This window comes from Pseudomyrmex gracilis, unplaced genomic scaffold, assembly GCF_002006095.1.
Source record: "Pseudomyrmex gracilis isolate BER0280 unplaced genomic scaffold, ASM200609v1 scaffold_82, whole genome shotgun sequence".
Lineage (NCBI taxonomy): Eukaryota > Metazoa > Arthropoda > Insecta > Hymenoptera > Formicidae > Pseudomyrmex > Pseudomyrmex gracilis.
Genome location: NW_018020666.1, coordinates 455,249 through 477,246, shown reverse-complemented (window position 1 = coordinate 477,246; position 21,998 = coordinate 455,249). Strand labels below are relative to the sequence as shown.

At 37.0% G+C, this 21,998-nt stretch overlaps 3 protein-coding genes across 5 annotated transcripts in view; 1 reads left to right on the top strand and 2 right to left on the bottom strand.

The window, feature by feature from the left end:
* The window catches only part of LOC109855142 (extracellular serine/threonine protein CG31145), a 52,882-nt gene extending 45,633 nt beyond the window's left edge, over positions 1–7,249 (top strand). For all 3 annotated transcript variants that reach the window (XM_020429017.1, XM_020429016.1, XM_020429018.1), the window contains 4 exons: positions 2,412–2,504; positions 2,609–2,913; positions 3,161–3,434; positions 6,658–7,249. In XM_020429017.1, coding sequence (XP_020284606.1) covers positions 2,412–2,504; positions 2,609–2,913; positions 3,161–3,434; positions 6,658–6,862 — 877 coding nt within the window. In that variant the 3' untranslated portion in view covers positions 6,863–7,249. The remainder of the gene's footprint in view (positions 1–2,411; positions 2,505–2,608; positions 2,914–3,160; positions 3,435–6,657) is intronic.
* Positions 7,250–13,654: 6,405 nt separating this feature from the next.
* Positions 13,655–15,895, bottom strand: LOC109855158 (carboxypeptidase B-like). Its single transcript, XM_020429047.1, has 8 exons — positions 15,819–15,895; positions 15,456–15,633; positions 15,125–15,364; positions 14,660–14,918; positions 14,424–14,563; positions 14,276–14,332; positions 13,980–14,064; positions 13,655–13,882 (listed from the first exon to the last, which is right to left on the bottom strand). The coding sequence occupies exons 1-8, from the start codon at positions 15,893–15,895 to the stop codon at positions 13,674–13,676; spliced, it is 1,245 nt and encodes a 414-aa protein (XP_020284636.1). The 3' UTR covers positions 13,655–13,673.
* A 641-nt stretch (positions 15,896–16,536) lies between these two features.
* LOC109855139 (nibrin) lies at positions 16,537–20,203 on the bottom strand. The gene is made up of 9 exons (XM_020429010.1): positions 20,003–20,203; positions 19,647–19,777; positions 19,420–19,568; positions 19,190–19,352; positions 18,855–19,110; positions 18,556–18,693; positions 17,067–18,481; positions 16,900–16,989; positions 16,537–16,818 (listed from the first exon to the last, which is right to left on the bottom strand). The coding sequence occupies exons 1-9, from the start codon at positions 20,043–20,045 to the stop codon at positions 16,768–16,770; spliced, it is 2,436 nt and encodes an 811-aa protein (XP_020284599.1). The 5' UTR covers positions 20,046–20,203; the 3' UTR covers positions 16,537–16,767.
* Positions 20,204–21,998: the final 1,795 nt, after the last annotated feature.

The following is a 21,998-nucleotide window of genomic DNA, read 5'->3' as shown; positions in this document are numbered from 1 at the left end:
TTTTAAAAAGGTCAGTAATGTGCTTTTTTTAAACGTCAATTTAAAATGTATTAATTTTTGTTCGAGCAACTCGGACGTTTCTGTATCAATTATTGCATTCTCAATCGTCACTTTGTAACAGTTAACATTCCGAAAAAGCTCCGGACGCGCCAAGTAGGGAAGTAGCAACAGCGCAATATCTGGGAAAGGAGCGAAATTTTCAAACAAGCCTCATATTGCCCGTCTCTCTCTTCCTCTCTCCCTTTTTATCTTTTTCTCTTGGTCCACACGAGCCCTTTAAACTTCCAGTGGGCCGAAGATTCCACGATAAGTGGCCGCCGCTCGCGCGCCGGCTTAAACTCCGGTAATAAGTTCGCCAATAAGTTCCACGGAAAGTTTGCGACCCGCGAGGGCGGCGGGAATTTCGGCGAGATGGCGAACTGGCCGCAATAAACTCTCGTTACTCGCTCGGACAAAATTTGCTCAATCTACGGAGAAAAGGACGAGAGCATCTTTTTTTTATGATACGTATATTCTTTCTATATATACGACCGTTATTTTTATATGTTACGGCAATTTTTTTTTTGTTCGTCATTCTCTTGCATCAAATTCGCGCGCGCGCGCGCAATATTATCGGTATAATCACATTACAGACTGTAATCATATTCGAAGGAGCCGCGATATTTTACATGGAACGTTTCTTGCGCGCGCGAGGTAATGATCCGTATTTTTGGTACACTAGAGAATTCCGTTGATATTTTCGCAAGCATTTGCCGTTTTATTATTCATAGTAATTCATGTTTTTCTACAACAAAAAAAAGTGGACAAGATATGGGAAATGTATTCGATTAGAAGAGAGATCTGAAATTAGTCAGTTGCTCGATCGATTTGATTTTCGCGTGGTGAATTTTTCCCTTGTTTCCGCAGGGGTCGATCGGATCCCGGTCGCGAGATTCATGCTCCACGCTCGTGCTTATTGTCCTGTCTTACGTGTGTGTATATATGTATATACATATACCGCTCGTAAAACCCGCACCAAGATCACCGGGTAAATATTTGATCGCGCTCGAGTTTGCGGAACTCCTGAAGCTCTCTCTTCATCCCTTCTCTTTCCCCTTTCCTCTCCCTTTCTACCCATCTGTCCTTCTTTTCCTTTCTCTGCTCCTCTCGAGAGAGATCCTCGAGAGAAGCTCGGGGACCAATAAAAGCCCGGGCATTCGCATTGTCCCTTTGCTGCACTTCCCTGGCGAATAATTTTGGTGTGTTCTTTTTTTTTTTTTTTTTGTCACTTGGTATTCCACCTGTGCATTGGCATACGGTGAAATTTATGGGATCAGGAGACAGTACAGATAAGATATCGTATATTTTGTCTGAAGCCGGACTGAAGTATTTTCATGTTGATTAAAAGTTTGTTACATGTTTGTTTTTGTATTTAAAATAATTTTTAAGCGAAACGCTCATTTTCTCTCTCTCTCTCTCTCTCTCTCTCTCTCTCTCTCTCTCTTTCGTACAGTATTTTGATAATCTCGTTTTGTTGCGAACGATTGCGCCAAAGAGCGAGGGATAATTATCAAACAACACGAGCGACTGATAACGAGCGTGGATTTGTAACAATTATTATATTAGGATCGATGCATATGTATTGTTCAATTATATTAATTCATCCGCTAAATGAATAATCATGTCGTATAGAATATACTATAAATTATTAGCATAAATGAGGCGCGCGCGTAAAATTAACGAAATAAATGAATGAAATCAATATGAATTCTTTTATATTTAATTTTGGGAGCAAGAACGACACACGAATGTTTCTCTTCTATTTTTTCTTTTTGTTAATTAATATACAGTGAAAATTTGTTATATACAAAATATATATATATATATATGTACTCTTTTTATTTAGAAAATACAGAAAAGTCTTTTATATGCACAGACATTTAGTTGCTTTGCAACTTATTTCGATTATATTAAAAAAAAAAAAAAAAAATGTGAAAAGTAGCGCGATAAAAATTCTAGTAATGATAAAATATAGTAATAACCAACACATGGTTATTGCGTTTACGCAATATATACGTAATGCGGACACGAAATCACGCGACAGATATCGATCGATTGCAATTCGCCTTAATCTTCTGCAATATAGCAATTTCGCCTAATGCCTGCAATATTACACACGCGAGTCTCTTTCGGAATACGTTCATATCGTCCTTACGATTATAGAGGATGTTCTAAGACCGTATATCGTATATATCCTTTCAAAATTCCCTCTGGAAGCTATAATTATAATAAAAAAAAAGAAAAAACTGAACTTCAGTCATTAATGTTTATAAAGATTTATACGAGAAACAAAGTACACAACTTTGTGTATCAAATATTAAATGGTTTTGTCACATTGATAATCGAACGTATGTATTGTGTCAACCGCGTAGATTTCCACGGGAGCAGCAGACTCTGCCGAATCATTTCTACTTCACGGATTTCGAAAGACACACTGCGGAAATCGCTTCCTTTCATCTAGATAGGTAACGTAATGTATATACGTTTATATTTATATCGAAATACAACGTTCAACAGAAACAAAAACTTCATGTTATATTGACGACGAATGTTGTTTTTACGTTTGCAGGCTCTTAGGTTTTCGCAGAGCGATGCCGGTGACCGGTCGAACGCTCAACGTTACAACGGAAATTTATCAAATCGCCGACGGCGAGCTGCTCAAGACGTTCTTCGTCAGTCCAGCCGGCAACTTGTGCTTTCACGGAAAGTGCAGTTACTACTGTGACACTGCACATGCGGTTTGCGGCAACCCGGACACCCTCGAGGGCAGCTTCGCCGCCTTTCTGCCCGACAAGGCCCTCGCGGTCAGGAAGGCTTGGCGACATCCTTGGCGCAGAAGTTATCACAAGCGGAAAAAGGCGCAATGGGAACACGGTAAAGAATTCAAAACGATAATTTCGTGTGCGGACACGATTTTTTCATCGATCGTAGAAAAATGTGGAATCAGCGAATATGTAAAATTTTTGTTCTCTTCGTAGCCCACTTTTTATTTTCCTCTTTTCCTATAGTTTGTCAAACTTATCTATACGCGCGGCTGTTATTGAAAGTTTCGGTATTCCTGGACGAATAATTAATTAATTAACAATTAATACCATGTCCTGGGTACACCGCAAACTTGCAGACTCCGACTACTGCGCCGTTGTGAGAGAAATCCCGCCGTATGATGAGGGTCGACGGTTACTCGATCTGATGGACATGGCGGTGTTCGACTTCTTAACGGGTAATATGGATCGCCATCATTACGAGACGTTCAGGATCTTCGGAAATGATACTTTCACGTTACACCTGGATCACGGAAGAGGTTTCGGAAAGCCTTTCCACGACGAGACGTCCATTCTGGCGCCTCTCTTGCAATGTTGCATGATCCGACAGACCACTTTAGCCACCCTACTCCGGTGAGTGGGAATTTTTTGTTCAAATATTATTGAAAGAATTATCAACTCTTTATTGTTCCAAATATCAAGCATCAATTATCGAAGAACCAACGATAATTGAATTTATCGTTACAAAATATATATGTATATTGTGGTTATCTACACAGTTCAATCGCGCCGAGATATCAAATGTTCGCTGATTTCGTGATTTCGGACAGCCAGACAGTATCGATAACGTAAAACCGTGCGATTTAATTGGTAACGTTTTAATCTGCATATTAGTGTTAATCCTCGCGCATGACATTATTTATCGGTTTTCCGTTTTCGATACAATCGATACTACTTCGCACCGCGTTCGCGCGAAATACCGCCCGCCCGCCCGACCGGACATCGAATTTATCGCGCGGCCTCGTAAAAACGCGAATCTCCGCATCAAAGCGAAGATTCACGAGCGTGTCCCCGGCAATTCTGATAAAACGGATTGCGAAATCCGCCTTATCGCGGGGAACGCTTCCCCGCCGCGTTTTCTTTTTCCGACGACGACGGGATCGAATTCGCGGCGCCCGAATCTACTGTCAACTGTTCTGAATTGCAAATCCGACTGCGGATCGACTGACATCGTCCATCGCGCGGTTCAACGATTCTTCGACGAATCAAAACAATTGCTCTCATTTTTTTCAACGTTCCATTCGCGTGTTATCGCATTATATACGAGTTTTTTCAGTTAACAATAAAATACAATTTCGCGAATTATTTATAATCCAGTCAGACACACATTTGTAGATTTGATATTTCTATATTAGGTAGAGTTCAATTTGGAGCGTTTCTGAGAAGTAAGTAAACGTCAATTTAAACATGAATACACATGAAACATCGAAGCGTATAGAAAATGAACAGAGAGAGAAAGAGAGAAAGAAAGAGAGAGAAAGAGAGATGCGCGCGCGCGCGCGTATAACAGAATTAAAAGCAGCCAGCTATCGATCATTAAGCGCATTATTACAGGATAATTGCTTCGTGCTGCGCTGTCGCGTGAACTGCTGATTGTGACTTCTTCTTCTGTCGGTCCGTTTTTTATAATCTGCATTGATCGTCCGATCGTTCGCGAAATTACAGCGGAAAATAAAACGGAACAGATGTAGCTTAGCATTTTTAAAAATAATACGAAAAAATACGATCAAATACGGCGAGAAAAATAAATTGTCTGTAAAATTATTGAAGCACTTGAAAGCATCACGCGGCGAAGTGTTTCCGAAAGTGGCAACAAAACGAACGTAAAACATTCAACGAATAACAAAGCACGGAAATTGAATTGCTACTTAGCAGAAAAAAAAAAGAAGAAAAAGAACAACTAGGTTAAACCGGTGTAATTTTCTGATTCCACGCACATTATTGTTTCGCGCTATTTGATTAATAATAATCATTTCTACGTTATCAGGTAAAACAAACAAGCGGTTACGACCGTAAATGGATTTCCAATAATAATCAAACATTTCTCAAGGAAACAATATCGGAGGTGGAAGGTTTTTCGGGATTGATAATAGCCCCGGGACGCGCTTCTCAGAGCGACGTGGATTTTTAGATCAACAACCGACGCGGTCGGAAGCTTTCAGAACGATAATGGAAGCCTTCTCGGGCTGACGGGACTGCCAATGAATAAAGTATCGGCTTGAGCAGACACTCGACTCCGGGACTCTATTTATACGGGGGTGACACACATACGCCGACGCACACACATCCCGCCCACATGGGCGGCAAAAGTGGACGACTCTCGCGGAGTACTTTGCTTTGCCACCGGCTGGCTACTCACGGGGGAGTCCTCACGGAGGACTTTCTTTTAGGATTAAGGAGGAAGGATGAGTCCGGAGACCGAGCGGCCTTTCAATCCCCGTGGGGCTTTTGTTTACTCGTGTTTTCTCGCGCTGTGCGGAGGCGCGCGCGATTACGTAGGTTCGAAATTAAACGCATGTAAAGAGCGAAATAATCCACAGAGAGAGAGAAAGAGAGAGGAGGGGGTGGTTCTGTTTCTCGAGTAATTAAAATGTCTGAGACTCACCTTTCAAAGGATTTATGCATCTGAAAGATGATCATCCATAACCTACCTACCCGGTGAGATCCAAGTGTGTAATTAGAAATTTCACGCCGGTGTAATCTTACGCAATTATTCCTTATTACAGTGGAGGGTTTATATTTACGAGACGCGCGCAACATCGACGCGTTTGAAACACAATTTTCAATAGCAATTTAATCCGAGGTAATTCGATTTAAATTGGCGTAAAAGAAGAAAAACAAACATTAGAGACACATTCGCGTCGATTCTTATATCTTATTACGTTTCCGAGTAATTAAGTTGTCGGTTGTTGTTCGTGTGTTTAGATACTTTGAAAAAGTTGAATACTCACTTCAGCGCCAAATGTGTGTTGTGGATGCTAAATACTAGTACAGCACTTATCCGTCCCGATTAATCCACCGCGGCGATCTCTCGATGATCCTCGATAACCCCGCGATGTACTCGCGATGATTTGATTACTCGCTTGATTAATGCGCGAAACATGCGCGAATATCGAGTGTCAATTATGAATTTGAATAGAAAAACTCAAATAGAAAAACGTTAATAGCCGCAACTGTTCGGGATAATTAATAAATAAAAAAAAATGAGTAGTTTTAGTCGACGCGTACGTTTTCCGAGGCGCGCTACTTACTTTTGCCGAAAAATTTGTCTTTATCCGGTCGGAGAGCTCGCGATATCACTTGGCGCAAAGTAATTTATATCAGAAGACGATAAATTTGACACTCCCGGTAGTTGTTTGTGCAAAACTTTTGGCTAAGACGATTAAAACAATACGATCGTGATTAGTTACGCACGAGCGATGAACCGACCAACCGACTCGACAAAGTAACCTCGTGACGTTGGCGTTTAATCGCAGTCACGTGACGCGACCAACTTCACGGTGTACTTTTGTGGCGCGCGGAAAAAGTCTCTCGACGGGAAAAGTGTTTCCGAACTCATGAAAATACGACAAATCAAGAAAGTTACAAAGTAGATGAAATATGGTTCCGTTTAATTGAAGCAAAAAGAATGCGATGTCTGTTAACATTGTTGCTGCGTGACTAATTGTACACAAAAATCATATTAAGAACTTAGATATTAATATGTTATTATTGTATAATATGTAAGTAATATATGTGTAGTGAGATTTTTATAATTTATAAAAATTCATTTTGTTGACATAATGTTTGATTGCAGTTTCCACAATGGACCCATGCCACTAAGTGCTGCTATGCGACAGAGCATGGCGAGGGACCCCGTGACTCCGGTTTTATGGGAACCTCATCTGGAAGCCTTGGATCGGCGGATAGACATCATTCTGAAGGCTATCCGACTTTGTATAGAACGCGAAAATTCATCGCAGCAAGTCGTTCTAAGTGACAAAACCGAATCGAAGTTATAGCCTTTGAACACGAACTAAATTGATCGTGATGTAAAAATGTATAGGGATCTCTTTCTCCTACGGGTGCTGAAGCATAAGGAGGTTTCAAAGAATAGATTTAAGCGACTTAGCAACATACAAATACGCAGGTGAACCAACTACGCAAATATTAAATATTTGTTATATTTTATGAAGAGATTACATTTTATTTTTATTCTTTATGTGATATTAAATTGCGATCTATAAAGTTTAAGTTGAAAGAAAGAATACTTTGTATAATACAAAGTAGTTCTCAAAAGAAAACTCTCGTTCTTCTCTCTTAAATTTTAACAAAAACTTACATTTAAAGAGAGAAAAATTTTGAAAGAACTTACAATTCTTTATAACTAGTTGTTTTTAATAACTTTTAATAAAAAATGATTTTTTTTAGATAATAATATTTTTTATAAGTTAATATTGTTTTAAATATGTCTATATTTAATATAGATACACTTATATATAACTATAATTTTTTTGTTTTAATTATTGTTATTACTAAAAGTAATATTAACGTTGCAAATTAACGTTTTTGAAAATTCTTTGAAAAGTATCTTTATTGTTACGAGATTGTTGTTATGAGAAAAACATCCAAACATATCACAGAAAACGTTATTGACACTCTCAGTTTTATAAAAACAATGTGCAATGTGTGTGCGTGTATATGTATATATATATATATATATATATATATATATACATATACATATATATATATACACAAAGAGGCTGTTGTATATATTATTATATATTATTATATGAGATATTTAGACATATATATATATATATAATATAAAATTATATACATATGTGTATAATTTATTGCAACTTGGCGATAATCAAAAAAGCGCGTGCAATAAGTGTTGTTGTAAATAACCAAAAAAAACGCTCCTAACCCATTAACGGCCAAAGTTTTGTATATTTAAGACAAAAATTAACTTAAGTTGTTCAATTATTCAAGTTGTTCAGTTATTCAATTATTTCTGATACTAGTTCTTTTGAAAGTAAAATCAATCGTGATATATTACTTAGTAATCATGATAATGTTCGTTAATATATCATGTGATAATTACATAAAATTGTTATTTATATTGTAAAATTCTTTGTAGTATATATATATCTAATATACGGCCTAAAATGTGGGTTAACAGTATAAATATAATAGATGTACAAATACAAATGTGAAAAAAGGGAAGATGTAAGTAATGTTGTGCGTGTGTGAAGCTTGCATGTGTATAAAGACGTGAGAGCTTTTCTAAAGTGTGCTTTTCATACGCATGTGTTTTACGTTTCGTGAAATATGCACCTGTACGCGAAGAAAACGCAACCAAATGAAAAAAACAAAAATAAGACAAACTGCAACTTATATCATCTCAAAATAATTATTTTTATTACACGTCCTCCTTTTTCCCTTTTCTTTCACATTTTTATCACACGAGAGAACATACTGAATTGTAATCTCAGTATTTTGTCGTAGAGTTGTAATTACGTCTAAATTTTATTTAGGAAAAGAAGAAGAAGAGAAAGAGAGAGAGAGAGAGAGAGAGAGAAAACGGCCGTGAGAAATGTGAATCGCAGCTGCTTGAATCTACGAAGCACAGATTTATTGATTAAAAAAATGTCCTAGGTCTCTTTCTCTCCCATGAGTTTTCCCTAATTAAAACAGATTTCAAGAGTTAGGAATCGTCGCGCCTTCCGCGACTTCATTAGCGAGAAGTTCAATTCGTTGTCGGATAGTCGGAAAAAGGTAAAAGTCACATTTTTTGTTACTCCGAGAGAAGTTGGCCGATTTCCTCGTTAGACGATCGATCTCACACAGCGCAACGTCTATTTGCGAAGAAAAGTTGGAAAGTTTCTTCCTTTTCTACTCCATTTTCCACAGTATGCACTGCGCGGAGACACAAAACAAAAATTACGCTATTTTGTCTTACATTCAGTAAATCACGTGAATTTTATTATAAATATATCAATATATTTGATAAAATAAAATTTTAATTCGAAGTAAAAAAACAAACGACACAATAAAACGTAAAGTTTTAAGTAACGAAAATATACGAATTTATTTTTGTACATATTGAACGTAACAAATTGGAATATGTATGTCAGACTATCGATCGGTCTTCTTATTAAAGAACAAGAAAGAATACCGTCTCTATTGATCCTCTCGGGAAATCCATCGTTAATGTTTCCTCGTGGGAAGTTTTCCCGTGCGGAGGGAAGAGAAGCAAAGTTTAAGCCGCCGCTAAAGGCGAATAAAGTTACGCGGAACCGCAAATTCCCAAGTACAACAAACGCGAAGATCCGGTGGATACATTAAGGCGCGAAAAGTCACGCAAATATTTGATGAGCTGCGAGGCGCGACGAGGCGCGTCGGAAAATCGTGAAAATAATTCGACAATTACTTTACACTTTTACAATGTAGCAAAACAATCTTACCGAATTTTTTATTTGTCAATTAAGTTAATGAAACGGCCAATTTCTCAGAAACAGAAGAAAAAGTTTTATATATGATATTATTTTCCATATATTACTTATTTTTATTTATAATTCCTAATTTTTTATAACAATATTAACATTCTAAAAAATACTATTGTTTATTTTGTTTTACAAATAAATAATGAAGTATCTCAGAATCAGATTTTGTTTCTCTTTGATAAATTGTATGAACGAAAATTCTATTACAATTGTTATACATTTTTGCGGTTACTAATAGTTTTTAGTATTAATGATTTTTACAGATTGGTGAAATTTTTAGTAGGCAGACTGCTTGACCCTTGTCGATTAATGTCACATTAACGTCGAGATAATCAGAACGATATGCCTGTCGAGTTCGCTTTTGTTGATGCCGCTTCAACATCGCGAAATCTCACGAACTCGTTTCGCACTTTTTTCCGCGCTCGCGGATTTTCCCGATTTTCGCGGTTGCGGCTGACAGACGTGCCGGAGGTTTCCAGATCGCGAATAAATTTCGCAGGCCTGTCTATCTAACAAACGAATGTCCGTGAAGGTACGAGTGTCGTGGTTTTTCCCATCAAATTGATCGCGAATTGTTTTTGGCCACGTTGTCGGCAAGTGTAACAAGCGTTAGCGATAATATAAAAAAAAAAAGATTGATAAAAAACAATTAATAGTCACATATATATAGATTAATGACAGAAAACCGAATTATCTGTTGTAATAAAGCAGCTTGTCATTTTACATTGGATTCCGTTATTCGCAAAATCATCAATTGCAAAATCATCTCGATCATAAATTATGATCGGTCACCGAAATTGTCAGGTAGGACACATATTCGACTATTAATAACCGAAATTCCGTTATACAATTATCTCATCCTCATTACGTTACTATTTTATTATGCTTGAAAATTGAAGAGAAATCGAAATTATAAGAATTATATATTTTTGTTATTGAAATAATTTTTATATCCACTTTATGTCTTCGTGCATTTTCAGATATTTCTACTCTTTATGCAATACGGAGTTCAATTGAATATAATTTTCTGATGAAACAGACCGAGATTGGATGACGAGAATCGACCTCTCGTTATCTCGAATCGGAATCGCGTGTTGGAATCTTATCGCGATTTATGGATCGGAAGCCAGGAAGGCGATTACTATTAATCGCCCATAATGCGGAAGGTAACTCAATCTGTCTGTCAGGAAACAGACGTCCTGTTCGGGACGTCTAACGTCACAGGCAAATCCGAGATCGTGTAATTAACAGGATATATACCCTCACCCCCGTCGCTTCTCTCCGCGCGCGCGCCAATCGGTTCCTTCAAAGGGAGGTCGGTCTGATCCTGTTGCTGTCGCTGCCAGGAGCAGATCTCAAGCCTGCTAATGCCACCGAAGACGTTCGACGAACATCTGGTCCGCCGCCATGCATCCGCAAATCTCGATTATTCATTCCGAGAATTTTTCTTTTAACAAATCGTCTTCTAAACATTTATACAATATTAAAATAGAAGTAAGTTTTTTTTTTTTCAAAAAAAAGGTGCACATATCTACTCTGGTTTTTGTACGGAAAATTTTACTCTCATACGTAAAAATACTCGAAACCAGAACTTGATTTAAATTTTAACGTGTTATTAATATTTCCACTTGAAATTCAGAGCGATGTGTGGATGAAGAATAAGTAAAAACACACATTATAAAAGAAACGTTTGTACAGAATTGTTCGGGATTATTTTTCCTCGCGTTCGTTCGTGGAAAGCCGAGAGAACAGGATGGAGAAGAAATGCATTTGATCAGCATTGTCAGTGCGAAAAGAAAAAAAACTCAAACAGCGAAGAAAGATCCGGTTCCGCCGAGTGGTCCATATATGCGTACGGCAAAATGCGGATAAAAATCGCGCAAGAAGCCGGACTCGACGAGCGAATATATATTTATTCGAGGGCGGGGGAGAGACGGACTTCTTTTGCACTTCGCTATAAATCAACTCTCAACGGTCATCATCTCTTTGTGATTCGACAACGTTCTTGACTTTCTTCGTCTGCAGTTCTGCGGACGCAAAGAGGTTCTTCGTGAATGGACATTCAGAAAGTTCGCTCGTGTCATATCGATTCTCGTCGGGCGTGCGTGTATTTCTCCGGGAAAAACCGCGAAATTGACGACGACGATTCGGAGACTCGACCGGGCGCGAGGAAAGAGTCGCGAGCATGAAAAATATATGTATCTTGAAGGAATGCTCTCTTGCTCCGTGTGTCCGAGAACGTCTTTATATCTCTGTAATAGAGTCGCGCGTTTTTAACACGTTCTCTATATATCACTTTCTGTGCTGGTTGATTTGAGGAAGAAGAAATTTTTATCTCTATCGGAGACCGGACAAATCTTTTCGGGAATAATACGTAAAAGTTTATCTTGAAAGAGAGAAATAAAAATTTCCAACAAAAGGAAAAGAGATGAAAATATTTTCTTGTTGCAGATATTTTCTTCTGGGTTTTTTTTTTTTTTTTTTTTTTTTTATCAATATAAAATATAAAATGTTCTCTTGAGTCTATTCTCGCGCAAGAAAAGAAACCTTTCTTGTGACTTCAATTGCTCTTCTCGGGCGGACACTCGCGGGGGTTTCTCGGTGGTAAACAAATTCCTCCAGACGGAGAGCAAAGTCAGTCGCGGGAAATCAGCCGGCATTTCATTGGCAATCTTTTGTGCAACTTGGCAAAGTTTCACGAGCGGGAACTTTCTTCTACGATGCCCGCGCTAATCGAAGCTCCGACGTAAACAAACGTTGAAGCACAACAACTGACGTACAGAAAGACGAATCGCGAAATAAACTACGCGCGAGAGTGAATATAGAAGAGTTTTTAGATTCTAAATGGATGGTAAATTAACAAATTCTCGCAAACGAACTTTTATCGGATATAAAGAATCGCCCCGGGGAGAATTTGTTCATTTCCCGTCGCGCCGCTATGTATCGAACATCGGCGACGCAATTACATGCAACGAATTAGGTGCGCGGTGGAAGAGGAGAGAGAGAGAGAGAGAGAGAGAGAGCAAACCGCAGACTGCGGAATGCAAAAAGCATCTCGACGCCTTTCGTGTCGTCTTTCGCCGAATAGTCGGAGATTTCGATAGAATGCATTTTAATGCAAAATTTGCATAATCGCTTGAATTCGCGCGCACATCGCACGTGATGCAGCTGAGTAAAGAAGCCGAACTACCCGAAGCTCTCTTCCGACCCTTCCATCGCCTCGTCCTCTCTCTCTTTCTCTCTCTCTTTCTCTCTAACTAAAGCCCTCTTTCAGTCCTCTTTTCTGTTATTCTTTCATTCGTTAGAAAAATAGAGGATCAATCAGTTTATCGATTCGGAATTGTTAGAATTTATAACAATAGATGAAAAAAGATTCGTACGGATTTAAGGCAGCGCAGATTTTAACCATATCGATTAGCGGTTTTATTTACGCGTCGACCGTTAAAAAAATATCGCGAATTGTCAGTTTAAATAGGTGCAGCGCGTCTATAAAATACGCAAAAGATAGAATATTTCGATGTAACGATTTGTATCACATCTTTCGATGTGTATTATATTGTACATATATCGCATGAGAATTAAGATCTCGCAATAATGTTTTTTTTTTTTTTTTCGCCTGATACGTAGTTTTTCTTTCATTTCCTTTTTCTATTTGTGCGCGCTTTTTTACTTCTTTTGCTCGCACATTTTTTACGTGCAAATCGATTAATCGCGAACAGTCTGATTGTGTTTGCCGCCGTCGAACATTCTGAAACTTACTTTACAAAATCTCTCGGTTTAGCGACCGCAAGCGCAATTCGTTCTTCATTGGAAAATAGTGACGTCAAGCACATCGCGAAACGCTCGTGAAGTTTTTATGAATAATGCATCGTCGTTTTTCGTCCGATAGCGGCGGTAAATTTTGCGATAAATCGCGAAATTTCGAAGTTCCATTATGACTCAGACGACCGTCCAAAAATATCGAACACGACTGTCAGAGTGGCGTGCTGATACAATATTAATCCTTAAATTTCGCGTAAACAACCTTTCAATTTTGCTTGTTTGTCGAAACGCGGAATACTAATGTGAGATGTAAAGCTAAACAACTCACGACAGACGTAGTAGAGTCGCTTTGTTTATTTAGCGCGAAAACCGCTTGCACTTTTATTCGTAAGTTTACATTACATTGAAGGATGTTTTTCTTTGATCAAATAATATACCATGAAAAATCATAAAATTACTTCTGTAATCTAAACAATATAACATTATATGTCTAAATAGCTGTAGTTGTTCCGAATAATGTGTGCAATATAAAGCAACGTTTGTGTGTGCAGAGAGAGAATTACAATATATTACGACAATTGTTATTGCGAATGGCGCAGACGTATCTCACAAATACCTTGAAGGCTTCGTAAGTTTCTCTGATCATCGGTTTTATCTTCTCCACCGGCATTATAAAACCTTGCCCGTAATCCGGTAATTCCATTGTGTAAACCAGCGGCACGTTCGCCACTTGCATCGCCCAGTCGTCGCTTCCTCCCGACGCCTTATCTAAATTTGTTTCGTTTCAATACGTATTTGAATGAATCGAGTTGATAAAAACGTCGCGAGAAAAATAAGACGTATTGTAAATTCTGTGGCTCCTTACATAGAACACGTGTTGATGAGCCGATTTCGTAATCCTGCCCGTTCACCTGCTTCAACTTGTTTGCCGCGGCTTTCGCTAATCTGTCCTGAAATAATAATTATTAACACACATACACACAAGATTAGAATTAAATCTCAAGATAAACTTTCGATAAACATTCAAAACACAGTAATGAGACACCGTGTATCTTGAAAACAATCTTTGTCCTATTCGAACGTTAAAATGCAACGCGTTAAATCTCATTGTTAGTTCCACAAAAAATTTTACAGAAAGAGAATAGAAAAACGCGTGCGTACCAATTCTTGCCAATTACTCGGTAAGGATTCTGTGAAACCCCAAGGATAAAGAAGAAGCTGTAACAAGAAAACAATTGTTTAAAATTGTGCCTTTTTGTATATATATATATATAAAAATGTGCAAGAAACCGCTTTTTGCGCATCGTACCGGACCGTAACTGTGAAGGGTAAGATACATATCCGGCTTGATTCTAAGGAGAGCATCGCGCAGAGCTCGCGATTCCGGCTCCGTGAACGGTCCGAATCCTGGAAACGTTTCCGAGCAGGGATCTCGATCGGCTCCGAATTCTTTCGAACCGGAAATAATTTGACAAAATTGATCGACGAATTGTCCTAATGAAGTTTAAGTTTTTTAAGAAGGGCGAAAAAATGAATATTAATTACCAGCCCAGTGCGAATTAAAATTGCGATTTGCGTCAGCCCCGACGCATTCAGTGGCGTTAGTCTTCGATCTTGTCTTCCGCCAAAGACGATCATCGGTATGGGAATATTCGTATCCGTCCGGATTCAATGACGGGATAACGTAAATTGAGACTTTCCGACGCAACGTATTCTCGTGCTCGACTATTTTCTTCATCAGAAATAACGCTGTAATCGGACTCGCCCATTCGCGAGCGTGAATGCCGGCGTCGATAAATATTTTCTAACAAAGAAATATATATCAACTTACGCAATATACATCAAAATTATTTTGCGTGTCGTTTCAGTCGAGTATAAAATATTAAAATTTATCGCTACAGTCATGTATTTTATTATTCTCTATCGTTTTGTCGATAAATGTTTCTATCTTGGGTTTTTTTTTATTTCATGAGCTTTTTAACTAATACTAACAAAAACAGATGAACTTACAGGATTGTCCTTGGATCCTTCGAGTTTCAGGCCGATAATCGGTTTTCCCTCGAAGCTCTTTCCTATGCTAATCATCTCCGCGTATTTGCTGTGTTTTGTTAAATTGCGCGTGAAATTAACTATTTCGTTGTACCGTGGGAATCGGTCAAAATTAAAGTCGTTTGTTTGACCGCCAAATCGTCGCGTGTTCTGAACTACTTTCTGCAACCGTATTGCATCTCCTACGTTCTTCTCAAGCATCTTGCGAATAAATTGCGATTATAAGAAAACATTATAATGTCATTATTGTATATTTTACATCATATAAAACATATATATGTGTTTTATATACTCTCATCAGGATTCCTGAGTGATCCATTACGCTCTTGAATATTTCCTCAGCGTCTGGCGATACTAAAATCTTGGTGCTGTCCGCGGATCGACTCCACACATCGAATCCTAACTTCTCGATGTCCGTCAATATCCACTTTTGAATCGAATTTGCCGGAATTGCCTCGTACAATTTGTAGCTAAAGTGTTTCAAAATGTTGTTCTCATCGGAAAACAATTAAGACAAAAACGATGAAGAATCTCAATACTGCAGAGAATTTTTTTTTGGCATAAATAAAACGTTCACCGAATAACAGTTTTGAGTCACTTCACATATATATATATATATATATATATATATTGGTTTTTATTTTTTTATACTCACCTATCATAGTGTTTTGCCCCATAAATCAGTGTGACAAGGATCAATATTTGATAAACTACGTACAATCCTCGGACCATGTTGGAATGATATATAAAAGAGACAGGGGGGGGGTTCTGTATTTCTCTCCCCGTATATAGTTTATGTTATATTTTTCTCTCACACACGTTGGAATCTATTACACTATTTCATCATTTCATGTGTTTTTTTTAATAATTTAATATCTTTAAAAGCTTTACGCGCGTCCAAAACTTGTTCGCCAAACGAACGATTTACGACATACTGACCCACTGCTAGAGCGCGCGTTCGATTTTTACGACGAGATTTACGACGATCCGATATTCTTGTTCGGTTGCTGTTATCACACATCGTACGTACTATGATTGTTGGTTTAATTAAAACAGCACTCGCCACGGTGGAATCATTTCGTGAGTTAAGAACTGACAGAAAACAAATATCGCTTAATGCAAAAATAAAAAAAAAAAATAAAAAAAAAAAAACGATGTTTCGTTTTATATTCGAGATTTTTGGAAAAGTTGAATTTTGTCGTAAATTTCGAAGAAGGAATTGTAGATTAATTGTAGATAGATTGCATCGAAATGACATGTATTACACGTACAACTTAAAAGTCACAGATAAAACATTTCAAACACATTTAATATAACAAATTTAAAATTTTTTATATTAAACATAGTATTTATTTATGAATATAAATATAAACAATGCAATGTGTGTACAAGTATGCTTGTTTATTATACTCTTTTTCTTTCTCTAAATAAAAATATTCTCTTTTTCAATTTGTTTAATCTCGCTACTGTTTTTAAGTAAACTTCGATCTTTATATTATTAGTGTCTTTACTACACATTGTGTATGCGAGAGAGTATAAACAAGAAGTAATATAAACATTTTAATTTGTTAAAAACAATTTGTTAATTGCTAATTTGTTAATTACTAATAAAAATCATCCTCTTTCAATCTTCTTGTTGGGATTATAACAGGCGCCTGAAATGAGATAAAAGAAATTAATATTTTCAGAGACATGGTAACGTCATAACACAAATATCGTAAGATGTGTTTGCAAACCTTCTTGAATCTCTTGCCGTTCGGTCCATCTTTCCGAAATAGTTTATCCGTACGTTCTTGATTCAGGTAACGTTTATGCCGATTTCCTTCCTGAACATGTCATAAATACGTAGTATAAAATATTTGCTAATATCTCAATTTATAATTATTAACAATTGTTAACTCACCAGACATGTATTTCTAGACTTGTTCCTCTCTTCTGTTTCGTTCTCTTTCGCTCTATTATTTTCTCGATTGTTATCCAAATTGCTAGCCGAATCCAATTGTCGCTCTTTCAACAACTTCTTCGGTTCTTGATGTGTCGCACGTTTCCCTGGTACATTGTTCTCTTTTCTTTGTTCCATGCAAATGTCATCAGTTTCGTCTATTGTTATGATCTGTTTGTTTGCTGAATTTTTAAATTTTTCTTGACTCGTGTTTTTGTGCTTATCGTTACCGATAGTTTTTTCAATAATCAGATTGTTCTCTTTAGGACTTGATAAATTAACGTTTTCAAAAATAACATTATCCTCTTCGTTCATGAGAATATTTTCTCGCTGTTGAAGATTGAATTCATTTTCCCGAAACAGATTTTCAACTTGTTGAGTATTTGTTGAAGGAGTTAAAATATTTTCTTTGGGAGTGTTTCTCTGATGCAAACTAATAGTTTGCTTTTTTTCTGCAGGCTTGTTTACAATATCGTTTTTATCAAAGATCATTAGAGGTTGCTTATTATTGTTTTTCCTAGTCGAATTGCTAGAAAACATATTGATGACAACGTTCGGGGGACGGCACGCTTCGTCAGAAATAACTTGGAGTTTTCTACTGACTTTGTCGGAAGACACATTGACAACATTTGTCTGTTCGTTTTCGTTCAAAAGTTGAGATTTTTTTGAAATACTCTCAGTGTTTGAAGAGGTGCAAGTTTCAGGAATTATTTTATACTCAAAATCTCTCTTCTTGTTTTTTTGCCCGATCTCTGTTGCAATTCCGCTCTTGCTAAAGCGCGAGATATTTCTCTGTTCGCTTTCGTACGAAGAAGAGTTTTTTGACACGCTCTCGATGTTCGGGGAATTGCACGTTTCGGGAATTATGATTTTGCATCTATTATCTTTCCTAACAGTGTTTTCCGAGACTATCATTGAAGTATCTTTCGCGCTGGCGCACGAGATATTCTGTTCGCTTTCGTTTGAAACTTTGTCAGAGTTCAAGGAACTGCAAGTTTCGGGAATTATTTTACATCCGATATTTCTCTTAACGGCGTTTTGCGTGTCTTCCGTTACATTACCGCTTGTACTGGCGCGCGGGATATTTCTCTGCTCGCTCTCGTCAGAAAAGCGAACTCTTGTCGGCAAATGTTGAATATCCTGAGAATCGTAAGTTTCGGGAATAATTTTTCTCTTTACTTGTCTCGTATCAGTTTTGACAACGTCTTGAGTATCCTCGACCATAACGTTGGTTGCGATTACGTGAGGCTTTGATTTCAATAGCGTGCCAAATTTAAATAAGGGATTGCAATATATTTCCGTGCTACAGTGGAGAATTGCGAGCGGGATCTCGGTCTCAGAAATCATTCTGCGTTTGATATCTTGAAGCTTACGATCTGCAATATGAAAATTGTGTTAGTCTGTTTATTAGTTTTTACTTATATCAGAAAGATAACGATCATTTACTCACAGATAACTCGATAATCAGGTGGGATAATTTGAGTTTCCGAGGAATCGCTAACAGGTTGTTGTATAACAATAGCATTTTTTGCAGTGAGATCTCGAGGAGTCAAAGGTCTCTTTGTGGGATATACACACGACTTGCCACCTGCAACAGAAGTTTATTTTAAAATACACTATAATAAAAAACTAAACTAATTCAAACCATTTAAAAATATTATCTCGAAATGAATCTTATATTTGTAGAATATCTTAAATTATTTTTATTTTTTTTTCATATAGATGCCTCTTGTGTCTACAATTATTTACCTGCTGCAATGATTACTGATGCATACGCGTAATACTGTTTCACGCAAAAGTGAACAAATGATAATCCTTTGAAAAGTGTTCTACGCTTTTCATTCGATAAAAGCAAATTTGAAGAAGCGTTTAGTAACTCCTCCTTTATTGTAGGCAGAAAGTCCTCGATTTTTGGCAATTCTTTAAACTCTTTGATAGCTATATTTACCGCTTCCCAGTATTCAATTGTGACAATTGGCTTAAGAGTAGCCAAAGCGCAAGTTATCTGTAGAAACCATATTGAGACAGTATATCAAACAAGTAAAATTAAATAATTTAAATCTTAAAATGTCTGAAATTCTCACTTTTGCTGTAACTGGAACAGTTTTATCTACTGTTAGATGTGTGCAAGAATTTTCCCAATTTTCTGATATTCTTCCTTTTATAAGATGTATAACATTTTTTAATTTCTCCACATTTTGTACATCTAGACTAGATTTTGCTGTTACAAACATATGGAATGACACACTGCAAAAAGAAAATAATTATAAATAAACTTATTTATTCACAGAATATTATATTATTGTGCACTTACACAAAAGTAGTATCTTTCAGACCAAACTGCACTATATCATCAGCTTTTAGAAGAAAATTCTCATTTGGAAGTAGTTGCTTCTTCTCATTATTTCTCATAATGTATGTCCCATATTTTGATGTGTCGTTTATAACACATTTATATTGTGTCTGTAGGTAAAATATATTGATTTGTACATTTTGTAGGAAAAATATAGACAATAAGGAACAAGGATTAAAAAGATTTACATCTGATTCATCTGTCAATTGCACAGACACTGTTGCGTGTTTTCTGCTGATAGTAGCATCTCCCTCCAGTTTAATGTCACCTAATTTCCCAAAGATTTTCTCCTGATTTGGCAGAATATAAACACAAAAATCTGAAAGTATATATTGTCGAAAAAAATTATTTTGCTAAATCACATGCAAAGTTACAAACAAATCACAAATTCTTCAAGTGTTGCACATGTACAAAACTTTCTAATTTTTTAAACTTATTTATTAAATTCATCACTACGTGTACACATATACAAAGTATCAATTAACAGTGTTCTTAAGAAAAACTTTATAAATTTAATATGCAAAAACTATATATTTAAAGTGACCTTTTCTTTCTGATGTATTTTCACGTCTTTTGAAGCAAAACATGGTTGATCTGCTTTTTCATATAGCTATTCGCGCAGAATAGAAACCGTTGTAGAAATTAACAATATTCCAGCAGAGTGCATTATTTCAAACACTATTAATCTAACCTAAACCGACTCGATCTAATTCTACCCAACCTTCATGAATTTATACCCAAGTGTGACTATAGTTGCGTTCCGAGTTACGCATATGCGCGCATTTATCTATAGTACACGTTACGTATAATATAGATAAATGCGCGCATATGCGTAACTCGGAACGCAGCCTATATTTATATAGACGCAAACGTGAAAGGTGCGTCCATCTAGAGAAGAAGCTTAGAACTAACTTGTACATCCAAATTGTAGAGTATATAAAATGCAAAATCAATTTTTGATGTAATAATATAATTAGTTGAAACCAAGCTTAAAAGTAGTATGGTGTGTTTCAAACAATTCGAACGTATAAATGGTTTAATAAACCTATACACACACACACACACACATACAATCGAATTCCGCTCTTTTCTATATTAAAATATATTCTACACTTCGTTATTGTATATATTTTTAACGAAGTTAATTAGAACTATAAGCATCATAATAATAACAAATAAATATAAAGTAAATGAGTAAAATAATATGTGTACGCGCGAAAAGATACGATAATTAACGAAGATACAAAAATCAATAAAAATAAGAACAGTGTAAAAAACTAGCAAACGGATAGAAATACAAATATTTTATGTACATAGAAAAGGTTTTTCTTTGCACGTATTTTGTGTGTAAAACACACAACATGTGTTTGTGTTTAATAAACCCTACGTTGAGACTCGATACGAACACAATTTAATTTAGGAGATAATCGAAACCGCACAAATCCATCGCTAACGCAACTATGGAGAGTATTAAAGACCTTGTTTCATTATATTCTCTCTCCTTCTCTCTCTCTCTTTCTCTCTGTCTCTTCTCTACTCATCTGTATACTTATATATATTTTTATTGAAAACACCAATGTTCTCTCCTCGGAAACAAAACTTAAAATGAAAGAGGCGCCGTGAAAATAATTGTTCTTCCTGATTTATCGGGAGAGAGTAATGTTCCGAGTTCCTCGTTATCTTCTAGTTAATCTACAGGGTGTCTTTCTCCCTTGCCGCTACAGTATACACCCCGTCGAAGTGTTAAATATTCTCTCGCTATTTTTCCGAAATCGATTTTGTGTTCCTCAAAAGAAAAAGAGGAAAAACCCGTTAGATCAATATATAGTCACTCTCTCTCTCTCTTTCTCTCTCTCTCTCTCTCTTTCTTCCTCATTCTTTCTCTTTCTCTTCCTTTCTCTCTCTCTCTCTCTCTCTCTCTCTCTCTCTCTCTCTCTCTNTCTCTCTCTCTCTCTCTCTCTCTCTCTCTCTCTCTCTCTCTGTCTCTCTCTCTCTCTATGCGACGTTACCACTCAATTAAATATTCGCACGACTTTAACGCCATGTAAAATGGCAACCGTATAAAAAGAAGAAATTATGATACAGTTAATCAATAGAATATATATGGTATGTAATAAAACACGAGCAAACGCGCGATTACCAACACGTTATGCACCAAGTGGTGGACGCGCGGTTCGATTTTCCAGCCAACATCTTAATAAAGCGGTATTTTTAGACCGGCGGCCTTTTCTCTCCTTCGATAACGTACTTTGAGAGAGAGTTTTTTTGCGATTCACAAAGCAAAACGCGCCTTTCCCCGTTTGTTGCTTAGCGCGTCGCATCGCTGCGTAAGACCCAGAAAAAAGAGGACAGATATCGCAAGAGGCTCCGCCCATAAATCATCATGCGAGGCAGCTGTTCGTGGTATCGTGCGTTACCGTCCGTTAATTCCATTCCGTCAGGCGGAGTTACGGGACGGTGAGCACGTGCGGCTGGGGGTAAAGGACCCCTCACGCTTCGCGAACCTCGGGGCCAGTTTCTAGAAGACCTACGCATGCAGA